Source organism: Lagopus leucura, unplaced genomic scaffold (genome assembly GCF_019238085.1).
Source record: "Lagopus leucura isolate 7727_CA_CO unplaced genomic scaffold, USGS_WTPT01 Super-Scaffold_100014, whole genome shotgun sequence".
Classification (NCBI taxonomy): domain Eukaryota; kingdom Metazoa; phylum Chordata; class Aves; order Galliformes; family Phasianidae; genus Lagopus; species Lagopus leucura.
In genome coordinates this window covers 15,387,883-15,401,788 of record NW_024962268.1, presented here as the reverse complement: position 1 = coordinate 15,401,788, position 13,906 = coordinate 15,387,883, and the positions used below count along the sequence as shown (strand labels likewise).

General features: G+C 35.1%; 1 protein-coding gene across 1 annotated transcript in view; it reads left to right on the top strand.

Moving 5' to 3' along the window:
* WDR70 (WD repeat domain 70) overlaps window positions 1-13,906 on the top strand; it is a 149,749-nt gene that overhangs the window by 90,252 nt on the left and 45,591 nt on the right. Inside the window, exon 10 of the mRNA XM_042875395.1 lies at window positions 2,324-2,498. Coding sequence (XP_042731329.1) covers window positions 2,324-2,498 — 175 coding nt within the window. The remainder of the gene's footprint in view (window positions 1-2,323; window positions 2,499-13,906) is intronic.

The window sequence follows — 13,906 nt, the reverse complement described above, 5'->3', positions numbered from 1 at the left end:
AAATAAACAGGTTTGGGGTAAATATGTCAGTGGGATAAAGAGTGTGGATGCCTGTTGAAAGATGGAACACCAAGATAATTGTTGATAAAGCATGGAGAGGAAAAGAGAAATCTCGGGATCATGTAATGGTAAAGGATGGAAAGAACCTGAAGATCATCTAATCCTACCCTTCTGTTCAAAGCTAGTTCAACCATAATTCAAGGAAGGATCACCTAGCATGGCTATGCCAAGTCAGGCTTTTAATATTTCCAAGAATGGCAACTTGTTCCATACAGTAGTACAGATTCCTTTATGTGACCCTGCAAAATTTTAATGCAGTGTTCCCTTAAAGCAAAAAACAACAACAACAACAACAAAAAAAAAACCTGCACAAAACAAACAAAAGCTTCAAACAAAACACAGCACACTTAAATATCTTAGGGTAAAGCCCCAGATAGAACAATAAAATGATGTTTTGCAGATATCAGATTTGGAAACTTTTTAAAATGAGAATGATCGTGACTTTATTATGAACAACAGGAGATTCATTCTGTTTCGGGTTTTTGATGCCTGATTACTGTCAGTGAAAGTGCAATTAGAAATAACTCCATATTTCTGTCTGACTTTCTTGTCTGTTTTATCCTGGAATTACGGATGTCAGCTTTGTATCCTGTCTTGTAGCTCTAATGGAAGCCGCTAATATTGTGCCACATTGTCTTGTCTTGTTCTGGAAAAATGGCTGCCTTGTTAAAGTGGTATTTACTTTACTAGAGACCAGTGTTGGATCACGAGCAATGTTTGTATAGTCTAAACAATGAGTTGTCCTGTGAACTTAGTGATTTCTTTCTTTCTAAATTAATCTTCTTACTTCCTTTGCCAAATGCTGAAACTCTTCACTGCATTAGATGCCAGAAGAGTTTTGAATTTTTTATCTGGAAAGAACTCTTTGTATTAAAAGGACAGAAAACATTTGTATCTAAGACAGTTTAAAGAGTCCACCTGTATCTCAGTGTTTCAGTTCTCTCTTATTTGGATGTTTTTATGTATCTAAGAAACACTGAGATCCAGGCAGATACTCTTTTTCCATTAAGAAGAAAAAGTATGTATTTTGTTAGTAATGTGAGAAAAGCTCAACTTAAAAAAAAAACACAAACGTATCAAATAAATAACTATTTGAAGAATAGTTTTACTTCAGAAATGGAGACATGAAGAGGATAAGTAGAACAGATCTACAATAATATTGCAGTTAATAATTAAATTGCCTTTTAAAAGTAAAGGAAAGCCTGAAGAATAACCACACAGTCTGCAATACTGCAGGTTTAAAGAAGATTTGTCAGTTGTTGCTATGCCAAAGCAACTAAAACAGTCTATTAGTAAACAATTTCTATAAGCATGTATGCCTCATTCCTAAAGTCTTCATTCTTGTAAATGATTTTGAATACTTTTTTCTTCCAGGTTTGAAGTGATATTACAGATTATGTAATACTTTTGTTTTAGCCTTTGCTCATTTCTCCAGTAGGAAATGGTTTTATGTATTTATTGTTAGAATTGAATTGTTAGAATAGCATAATTCAGTTGGAAGGGACTTCAGAATCCAACTGCCTGGCTTAAGTTAGTTATTCACGGATAAAAGTAGTTGAAATATACGTTCCAACAAGAGGGGTGCATTTCAGTAAATCTCCTGTAGCATACTGTGAGCTTTTATGTCTTCACTATTATTTGATTTTTCCCATAAAAATATGCTACAACTCATTCTGCCATGTTTTCTCTGTTTATGAATTAGAAGAACTGACATTTAAAAGACATAGTTTAATTCATTTGATTGAGAAAACATAGGAGGAGGAATGCCATAGTTAGAAGGGTAGGTGGTGTTTTGCCACATTAATTATTTCAGTGAGTGATAAAATGAGAACTTGAATCTCAAAGCTTCAGCAGTTTACAAATGATCTTGCATAAGGTGGCTGAGACAAAGATTTTCAGGGCCATACATATTTGAACCAAAAAAAAAAAAAAAAAGAATCTTCTAGAAAACAAAAATTGGCATCATCATTCATCAAAGTATGCAGCTGAGAGTAGTAATTGGTTTCAGAGCTTGGGAAAGAAGATTTTTTTTTTTCGACCCTCATGCATATCAGTGAATATGATGTATTTTATTTGGAAAGGTGTCTTATCTTGTATTTCGTGACTGCCAAGCCATACTTTAAGCGCTACTTTGCCATTATGACTTTTATTTCAATAATATTATACGGTATTTATACTGAATAAAGAAGTTAAGTAATAAAAGTTATTACTTCATATCCAGTTACTTCTTCTAAAACAACTTCTTATTTTAATTTCTTTGCAGAACTGTGAGAACATGGGATGTTAACAATGAGAAGAAGCACAAAAGTGTGTTTAAACCACGATCCGCTCAAGGCAAACGAGTCATTCCTACAACTTGCACATACAGCAGAGATGGTAAACTTATTGCAGCTGGCTGTCAAGATGGCTCCATCCAGATCTGGGATAGGAATATGAGTGTAAGTCATGTATACACAATAATTTTACTAAACTCTAATGTGTGTAGTACTGAATATTGCATCTGATGAATATAATTTTGGTATTTTATATTTTTCTAAAAGTAATTAACTCAATGGTAATATTCCCCAGCTCTTTACAACACACCTTTCAGTGTGCTGCTATTCATCACTGAGGAAACTCTTGGCTGTCTGTTTTAGAAAAATGGTAAACATTGATCACGCGTTCCTGTGTGACCTGATCTAGGTATTCCTGCACTAGATGATCTCTCGAGGTCACTTCCAATCCCTGACATTCTGTGATTCTGCAATATGCATATTTAAAATATTATTCAATTAAGATACAGTGCCTTCAGAAAAAAGAAAAACTTTTATTTTTATTCAATTAATATATATATATGCTTCTATATTTTATGTGAGATGTTGGATACATTAGGCAATAATTCATAAATCTTCATACTGAAATCAGTTATTCATTCAGATGATTGGCAGAGGAGACTATCATCCAAATGCATGAAGACAAGGAGAGCACTGTGTATTAAATACCCTATGTTATATGTTGTCCAAAGTGTGAGTTCATTACAAAGGGAAATTTGAGCAATTTATGGAAGTGAAATATGATCATAAGGTGTAAAAATTGGAACTATTTCCAATTCTGTAGCTGTGAAAAATTATGAAATATACTCCATTCGTAATTTCTTCTTTTCATAAGTATATGCATTCTTTGCATACATAACTCTTATTGCTGGTTTAGAACAATTTGGAACTTGAGAACAACCACTGCTCTTTGTTGCTTTGTGCAATTACAAACCAGTCTACTCCCAAGGGTTTTATTTTAGAATGTGGAGCACAAATTCACCAATCTGAACTTTATTACTTTTTAAATTATTCAGTAAATACCTCCTGCATGTCCGTCTTGCCTAAGGAACTCATGTCCACTCCCTTTGATTTCAGTGGGAAAATGCAGACACAGCATGCATAGGAGGAGAAAATGAAATTATAGTAAAGTTATTTGGAAGGCAAAGTAAAAACATGGAGGAAATCTGGGACAGGAATAATAGAAGGAAAAAAACCCTTAGAATCAAACTGGCATCATAAATCTTTGAAAATTTTACAGTTGCAAAAGAATGGTTTTAGGGAAATAATATTGGAATAATACAAGTTACATTAATCTGTTCAAATTCACCTTTCAAAACATTTAATTTTAAAAAACCAACCAGACAATTTAGGAAAGCTTTCCAAAAAGGTTGAATGAAATTTGATTGTTGGTGGTGAAGGGAAATGTATAGATGTAAGGAAGGAAAAGAAAGTCTGTTGATCATATTCAAAGTACAGTCTGTATTTTTGGATTGTCATCTATTTTTATTTCTGTTTTTATTTCCACTATAAACCCAGTAAATCTTCCTAATGGCATGAAGCTTGAGAATTCATCCTAAGTGTAAACTTGTTCTAGCAGAATAATAAATTTTTCAGAGACTGGCTTTCATCACCTGTGTATGTTGTTTATTTTAACATATACAGTATTGAAATATTAAGCTTTCTGGTGTAGTTTTAACAATAGTGGTCTTGGTAGTCTGCTTTTTCATGTGCTTTTCCTTTTGAACTTTAGTGAGTCTATAATGTGACATATTGCAATGCTGATTGAGTGCAGTTTAGGGTGATTATGAATAATTTAAAGACATATCCTGTGCATCTTGTGCAATTTCCAACGGGTGACCTCTCTGTGCCAGTGCAAGACTAAGGCGATTTCCTAGTGGAAACGAAGTTGATAGGGTTCTTGAATTTGTGTTTTTAAAGCTTAAAATATTTTTTGCCTTCACTTTTCTTGGTGTCACTAAGAAATGTGCTACACTTTCATGCAAAGGAACTGTGTAAACTGTTCTTTTTTTAAGTGGAATTCTTATCTAAAGCAGTTGATACCCACTGGGAATCTCTGTGTATAGTTAATATTGGACATTTTTGGAACATACCTTATCGAAAAAATGATTTAAATAGACAAGTCTACATTTTACATTACTTGTTGGGAGAGAGAGAGGAAATAAGAGGTGAAAAGAAAGGAAGAGGAATACATTTTCAAACTGGGATTTACAAAGAACCCCTGCAGAGGAATAATGAGAGCACTTAGCCTGATAGGATGCTGAGATGCTCACAAAGACACACATGAAAATGTTCACTTATGAAAAAGTGGGGTAGATATCAGGGGCATGTTTCAAATTTTAGCTTTGTTCTGTGACTGTACTGTCATACCATGGAGATACAATAAAGACCTGTTTTGACTCTGAATTTGTTTTCACCTTTAAGCACAAATACAAAGAACATTTCAGTACTGCTATTGAAAACCCATACCGCTGTTCCTTCATGGTGTTCTTACTAGATGTTGTAACACACCATAACTACAATACGTACTGTCTGTTATGTTGGTGTCTGCGGAGGTTTCTAGACTGACTTAATTCTCTTCTCTTAGTTGACTACTCCAACTATATTCCTTAAAATGTTGAAAAGGGTAAGAACTCCTACAGCACAGAGGCAAATTCACATAGAAGGAAGTTCCTTTTTGCCACAGTGAAAACATAAAGCATATGCTTTCCCACGGGAGAAGGATGATGAAAACAACAGTACTGAGAGCAAAAATGGCTCTCTCTGCTGGTAGCAAGCCACTCTAGTGGCTAACAAAGCCCATGCATGTATACAAGCTCACAGAAGCTGCATGCCAAAACTCCCAGAAAAAATTTTTTTGCCACTTTACCCATAGTTTCTGGCTTCTGGTTGTAGGTTTATTATCTCCTCCAGACCTGGCTTGATAACTTTACAGGAATCCTGCTGATATGTGGTAGCATCTTGGGAATACTTGGCTGAAACATTGGCAGTATAAGTGTTTGTATGATGCAAACTGACTCAGAGTATTGAGCTGGATTTGGATTATAGTTACTGTTCATAAGCCCTGGAGCACTGCAATTAAAATAAATTTTATAAGTGTCTTTCCCATCACCAGTGTGACATCATTTATATTTACTTCTCAGTGTAGAATTCAATCTGGAATAATGTGGTCAAATAATCATTTCAATTTTTTTTTTAGTTAATTTCAACAAGGACAAGAGAATTTATGGATGTTTTCAGTCATGACTTTGTTTTCTTTTTTTCTGAGGCAGCTAGAACCCTATAGATATTTGTCAATTGTTAAATTTAGTTGCAGTGTTCGGAGCAGGACTTCAGTGCGGGATCAGTTTTATTTCATAGTTCTGACTAATGGGACACACTATGAACATTTCATTCAGTTTTCCGCTTCCACCATTTTCCTGGTGCAATTCCAAATCTCCCAGCTGTATGTAGTGAGAGTAAAAATGATTCTAGAGGAACAGTATTTTTTTAGTGTGTGTGTCTTCATTGCACTGGCATTGGTAACTTGCTAATGCTGAATTTAGCCAAATGTATTCCAGCTCTGCCTTGCCTTTCTCCAAACTTCCTCAGCATGATCATGATCCATTATAATCACCTGCCTCTGAGGGTTTTTTCATTTTATCATAAATCTGTATTATTTTCTCATGATGTTATTCAGCCAGTGCATGGTTTTTCTTTAAGGTTCACGTACATGTGCGTTTACAGTGCACATTAGCAGAACTATCTGTCAGCTTGTTTGAAATATTATGAACACTGTCAGCTTGGCTTAAAATAACAGCTTCAAAGGACATAAAAAATAACTTCCTCCAAACTTCCAATGAGTAGTGGAAACAATAGTGTGAAATAGTCAATTATATCATAACATATTAGAACACTCTTAATTTAAATGTTCTGAGACATTGAGAAGTGTCTGGCAAACAGGGAGGACTGGAGAACATTAATGGTAAAAATAAGATACAACCTGAAAATAGTTGATTTACAGGGCAATGCAGTAAAATCACTTGATTTACCTGCAGTTCAGATAGGTTCAGATTCATCTTGCCTATACTTTCCTATTCAGAGCTTTCTGCAAGACCAGTAGAAATACATATTGCTGAAGAAACAGATCCATGGAGTGAGTCTGTGAGTCTTTGGTATCAAGTACAAAGAGTGTCTTGCAATCAAGAAACTTCAGTGTCCCATTCTTCCTATGTAGAAATACGAAATGCCTCATTCATATGGGCATTTAAAAACTGAAATCATTTTTTAAAGACTGTTAGTATGTCTGATGGATAGGTTAAAAATGTATTGTGATTTAAAATGAATTGAAATTTCATTAAAGTCATCAATTAGAAAGTTGTCCTCATTTTCTTTGCTGAATGTGAAAGTTTTGAGATGCTTTCCACTGACCCAAATAAGATTTACTGGGTAGTGAAAGTTCTTTTTCAGTCCTAGCCTTTCAAATCACCTAATGAAACTACCTATAATGTAATTTTTCCCTCCCGCTTATCCTGGTTTCATTCTGCTCTGGATTGCATGAATATCATCTCAGAACTTGAAAGCTTGAATTCTGTTTTTTAGTTTCACGCTTTGTGTATTTTATGGCAATATTGTTGTAGCCATGATACAAAAATACTGGTAAGGATATCAGGGCAGCAAAGTCTATCAGGAATGGTGAAGTCTTCAGTAACATAACGTACAACTTGTACACACAAAATCTTCTCTGTTTTTGTTGTTCTTGCTTTTTTTAGCCATATGATCTTTTTAGAAACATTGAGTAATTTCCATTAGCTCTGAGGCATTTAGTGGCTGCACTCTTTAAGTATTCAGAAGACAATTCTGAGAAATCAGATTTGTCCTTTTAAAGACAAGTCTGAACAGGAAGGTTCCAGTGCTTATAATTTTCAACGTAATACATATTATAAATTGTTTCAGAGCTCGGGTACTGCAGCTAGTGTTTAATTTCTTCCTTTTTGTCTTTCAATTTTGTAACTTTCTTGTTTCGTAAAAGCCTTAGCACTGTGTTTTTCTCCATTCTACTTAGGCTATTTCCTGCTTCAAGCAAGGATCTGCAACTACTGATCTATTCCTTTGCCACTGTTTTCTTTTTCCTGGTTTTAAAACCTTAGTTTGATTTGGAATTTCTAAAATAATTTATTTATTTTTGTTCACTTTTAATCTAGTTATCTAATGCTCCAAGTGATTTTATAGAACTTAAAATGCACAGTAATAAATGAAATTCAATGCTGTACTAATGGGCTGCCCAAATAATTATCCCCAAAAGTAGTGTGACCAAGTGCTATTCTTAATAACCAGCTTTCCACACACATTAGAACCACCTGATCAACGAAAAATAAAGGGAGGAAAAGTGGAGTGTTGCAGTGTGTTCTGAAGTTAAGCAGATGTAAGCTCTGCACCTTTTTTAATTACCAATAGTCATGTTAAAAGCATTTTCGAAATAATTGCATGATTTATAAATGGAAGATAAATACATTTCTATATTTAGCAATTGCTTGCTTTGAAATGGTTTTAGTAAGGCTTAGTTTTGTAGCGGGCAGAATAAATGCAGAGAACTTTTAAGTCAGGGTTTTTAAAATAATGGAGACATTTTGAAGAAATGCTGTACAACTGAAAATGCAGATGTAGGTAACAGATCATGTGAGATACTTTTTTGGGTACTTATGGCGACCCTTTTGTTTTGGATTGGGAATCCAAGCCCAGATGTTATTTGGATTTTTTATTTTTTCTAAGCTTTATTTTGCTTTTCTTGATGAATTTTACAGCTAATGTTTCCAGACAGACTAATGAAAGCTAGTAGTAAGGTCTGAAACTTGCTGTAAATATTTTGTCCGTTAATTGGAAAATCCTTTGAGGGGATTTATGCTCTTGCTTTGCATCTTTGCACAGTTGCCGAATGCTTTTCTCTTACGGTGACAGAGGCATAGCTCTCAGTACTAAACTCTTGAAATGCATGTCTGGTATACATCTACTAAAAGCTTTATTACTGTGCTTATACTTATTCAGTTACAGTTTCTCTTAGCCAGAGATTGTAATGCGTCTTTGGCATCTGATGGTTTACATCATTCCAGGATTATGCTCTTTTCACACCGGCTAGAATTTATTCACCGCAGACTATTCACTTTTCCATTTGGATGTTTTGTTTTGGTTTTGCTGACCTATAATTTTTACGTTTATAGCAGGACTTCCACAACATTAGAAATAACTCAGTGAAATGGAATATTTAGTAAAAACAACTTAAAGAGATAATTCTCAGATTAGTAAAAATTAGTATTGCAGCAAAACATCAGGCAAACCTTCCAGTTTCCCTCAGCTGTGTAATGGGTTTCATGCTTTGAAGAGGGTAGTCTACATCTGGAAATTTCTTGTGTAAATATGAGATGAAAGATATCCAAATATACTATATTTCCCTTTCAAACTTACCTTAAGTTTTCCATATCCATAATATCCCACCCTTTCATTCCATACGTATATGTGCCAGATCTCTGCTCCAGAAACTGGAAATCACGCACAAGCTTGCCAGCAGCAAATATTAACAGATTCATATATTATTCCTTTTTGTATATACCTGGTTTAGTCAGTACATTGCTATCTGCACCCTGAAACTAGTTGCAGTAAAGAATCTGACAGTCATATGCTAAGATAAAATGTGTCCTGTTGTATTTCTAAGTGCATTTCTTTCCTATGCAGTAAACATTTATAGTTAAGAACTATCTAAATGTTTGCTCAATTGATGAAAGACAATTCTAAATCATAAAGTCTGACACATCCTAATGAAAATAACATGAAGGATTTTACTTCAGATTCAGAGTCGTTAGAGAAGAAAAGGATTATGTCAATCTTATATATACCTATAGGGACAACATAGTCATGTCGCTGAAGCATAGGTGGTCCAGACAAGATCCTATGGAAGTATCTTCTTTCTTGATTATTTCAACCTTAATAAGGTTGTCATTAAGCTACCTATTAGCCTTCCTGAAACAACAAATGAGGGAGCCTATGAACAGGAAGAGAATCAACTCTTTGAAAGGGTTGATAACAGCAGGACAAGGGGAAATGGTTTTAAGTTGAGGGAGGGAAATAAGTCCAGTCTGCAAATGCAGGCAACTAGTTCATTTAGAAGATCTATTTTCTTTAAACTTGTTTAAAAGAGTTACATATTGCTAATGAAGGACTGCTTGTGCAGTGCAGCATCTTTTAAACACGAAGGAGTTTAAGACGTTCATAATATTATGCAGTAAGCCTTACTGGGTTCTTGTTATTGCTTTTTTTTCTTAAGAAACAATAATGATTACATTTGAAATTACTTCAAATATTTCAATGTTTGGATGCTAACAGCTAAAGACAGCTTTCCACTAGCAAAGAATCCTTCAACCCCCATTTCTCTGACCATCTACCAACTTCAAACTGCTTCTGCATTTAGGAAAGACATTAATGCAGTGACTTTCAAGTTCTTCCATTTTATAATGAAGGTATGAATCCATCCTAGTGTACTCACACAAATCTTCACAGACATGTCTGAAGTCGCCCACTATTTTCATGGACTGAAAATCTCTGTTTGCATGCTTGTAAAATATATTTTTGAAAGAATATGTAAGGGAATGAAGAGAGAGAGATAAAGGTCTCAGAATATAATAAATAAAAAAATGCTGGGCTGCAGGATAGGCCCATTAGCATTGTAAATTAGAAGCAGCAGAGTAATTCCTGCCTGTCTTCAAGATCTGAGGTGACCTCATTGCAGCCTTTCAATACTTAAATTAGGGAGCCTACAAATAGGAGTGGAATCAACTCTTTGAAAGGGTAGATAACAGCAGGACAAGAGGAAGTGGTTTTAAGTTGAGGGAGGGAAGATTTAGGGGAAGTTCTTTATAGAGAGAGTGGTGAGGTGCTGGAACAGGCTGCCCAGAGAGGTTGTGGATGCCCCGTCCTTGGAGGTGTTCAAGGCCAGGTTGGATGGGGCCCTGGGCAGCCTGATCTAGTATTAAATGTGGAGGTTGGTGGCCCTGCATGTGGCAGGGGGGGGTTGGGGATTCATGATCCTTGATGTCCCTTCCAACTCTGGCCATTCTGTGATTCTGTGATATCTTTCTTTGGTTTACTGTTTAGAGGAATTGCTGTATGGATTACATTAATTTAAAAAAAAAAAAAAAAAAAAAGTGAATTTAGGACAAGAGTAGGCATTATGGCTGCATGATTTGGTTTATTAATATTGTAGTGTTATTAACAAAAAACTAATAATCTCCAAACACAAACAGAAGAGCCTGCATCAACTAGTTTCTGTTATTTTATAGAATATTGTCCTATCTGCATTTTTTTTCTGTAACTTTCTGATAAAAGGATGCTTCATACATGCAAAGGCAAAAAACTGAAAGTACAGAATGCTGTGTGTTATTCTGATGAGAAGTGAGCTCTGGAGTTCTCAGGCTTACTAGAGAAGTGTCTAAGGTACTGTAGGACGTGCACTTCTCAAGCAAGCTGAACGTGTAATTGATCTAGAACCTGATAGGGTTAGTAAATTAAGGACATTCTTTTGTGTGTGGTGTGTTTAATAGGAAGCTAGTTTAGTGTCCAAATGTTTCTCATTGTGGTTTATATATAGTATGTCACTATTTTTTGAGGGCAGCGAGAAGCAGGTTTATAATACAAATTTCACAAAAGCAATAAAAAGTACATTTATGTGCAACTCATGGTCATTAAGTTTGTTTTATTAGAGCTTAAAATTCCCATTCTTTAGAATACTTATGAAAGTAAAACTATTACAACTTGACGGAATTGATTTACTTAAGAACAAAAAAGTAGGAAACATCTCCTAATCTGTGGAACAGATCAGAATCTGTGGTGTGAAGATTACATGCTCTCTGTCTGCATGTGCTTACTTTATCTCTTGGAATAATTTATAAGCTCTTCACTTTCTTCCAATTTCATACTTGAATGTATTTCTTACAGACTTCATCTCATCAATTTAGAACTTCTACAAAGTTTTTTTTCTCTGCTGCATTAAAAAAAAATAAACAGTTGTGGAATTGCAGTGTATGTCTATGTAGCTTATCACTAACAACCATTGAATTCTGGCCTAAGAAATTCATAGTTTAATGTTGTCTGGTGCTTGTGTGTAACATTTTCATAACTTCAACTAAGAAAAACTTAATTTATCCAAAAGAACAGATAGAAGTAGTTTGTTTTTTTTCCTTGCGTTACCCAGAACATGGACATGAATTATTTTGGAATATGCTCAGGTACATATCATTAAGAAGTTATAGCTTCAATACCAAATATTCTCCACTAATATGTTAGGAACTGAGAAACTTGAAAAGATAAATTGTAATGAAATAGCTTTTGTCTGTTTGAAAACAGTTAATTTCCTTCCTACTTGCTGGTATAATGCATTTATGTTGATCACACACCAATGTTTTAGTAGTGGCTGAGCAATGATAGCATTAATTGCCAAGGTTGCTTCAGCTTCTCACACTGCCAGAGAGAAGCCTAGAGTCCCTAAGAAGCTTGGAGTGGACAGGATCAGGACAGCTGACCCAAAATGACAGATGGACATCTCATACTACATGACATCATGCTCAGCAGTAAAGCTGAGTGAGTTGGACAAGGGTGCTGCTGCTGCTTAGGCACTGGCTGGGTGTCAGTCAGCTGGTGATAAGCATCACTTTTTCATTTTTCTTCTTCTTGTTAAACTGCCATTATCTCAATCAACACATTCTCACGCTTAACAATCCACTGTCAAGGAGCTAGCAAATGGCTGTGTGATGCTGACCTGCCTACTCCATTAAACCATAACAGTGTATATCCGTAATGCCAGTGTTATACCAGTTATGACTTGAACTTGACAAACTCTGAATAAGAACAAATTATTTCCACATGAGGATTGTCTTAAAAGGTGCACTGTTGCGAGGTTACACTTTTAAACACACTTAAAGAACTGTCCATAATAAATTACAGCCCACCCTCAGTTCATTAGCACTTATTGTACGTCTAGTTAACTGTAACTAAAGATTTTACGTAGCATTTGTAGAAAATCCATGTATTGTGTTCACATAAATTACAGATGAGAAGATGTGGGAGATCCCTATATCATCTCTTAGCAACAGTTACAAAATTATACCAATGATACAAAAGGAGAGGTATTTTAATATACTTTTTATAAGACAGCCTTAAGCGTACAAGTTATTTTGAACTGTAGGAATAAATCTCACAACTAACATCTTAAAGCTTTCTTTGTAAATACATAAAATATCTTACAAGGAAAAAAAAAAGATTTTTGTCACAATCTTCCTAATTCATAAAGCTTGTTTTCAACAGATGTTTATGTTAAACAGTTAGTAGAGAGGGTGGTGAAATAGGTAGAGTGTTATCCAGCTGTGTTTTCATATATGGCCGTAGTGATACTACACAGACTGAAATCAGATACATCCATGGAACAGCTGTCTTCCTTGTGTAAATTCTAAATTTCTCATGAGATAGAGAACTAGATTTGGAGTTGGATATGGCTACCTATATATACATATAGGTATCACACCACATGTGTACATGTGTACCCGCCATGTCTTTATGTGTCTAGCTGTGCATGCAAGTTTGTAATGAAGACCCAACTTAATAAATTTTATGAATTTGTATAATCATTCTGATCTCTAATAACTTGAAGAGAGTATTCAAAAAATTATTCAATGTATGTAATTTTAATTGGGGTTCAGCAATACGTAAGATTTTGAAAAAATGTCTTTTTATTTAACTTTTTTCTGTGCATCTGCAAGATTTGGCTTTATGCTCAAAGCTGTTACTTGTATTAAGTGCTAAAAGTTAATTTATACTTCTTTTTTGTTGTAATATGTTGAATTAAGTTGGGATAGCATGGCGGAACTACAAAGTACTGTGCTAATTTAAAGATAAAATATTCTGAAAAAAATCCAGTTCAATGAGTAATCATGGTCAACGTTTTGTATGGACACCAGGAGATCCAGGCATGCCAGCCAAAAGTCTAATCAGCAGATACCCTAGTAAAAGCCTAGAAATAGCAACATATCCTAGCTCAGTAGCTTGTTTCGTTCTCTGCCCCTGTAGTCCTCCTCAGGTCTGTGATCTATTCTGGAGAACATTTTGTGGCCAAGAGGTCACTAGAATACACTGCTGAGATCTTTAGAGTGGCTCAGCTTCAGCAGGGCTTGGAAAATCACACTTACTGCACATGCCTTCCTGCCCTCATACTGGGAGAACTGGTTTATACTCAAAACCACCTTCAAAAGCCTGAGTGATTTTTCAGAAACTCCAAGTAAGTAGGGACACCTTTTTTAGTCAGCAGAAAGCATCTCATTGCCATGCATTGCCTTTTCAATTGGCAAAATGTGCATATGTTGATTTCATGTTCTGTATGTGGAAGCAGGGTGCTAAATCGGATAGGAGTTGAGAGGGATATATGACATATGTTTTCTGTACTTAAACAGTCCACTGTTGTTCCTTGGCTGTTCCATCAAGATCAGGAATGTGAAGCAGGGCTCTGTGTGTGCTGC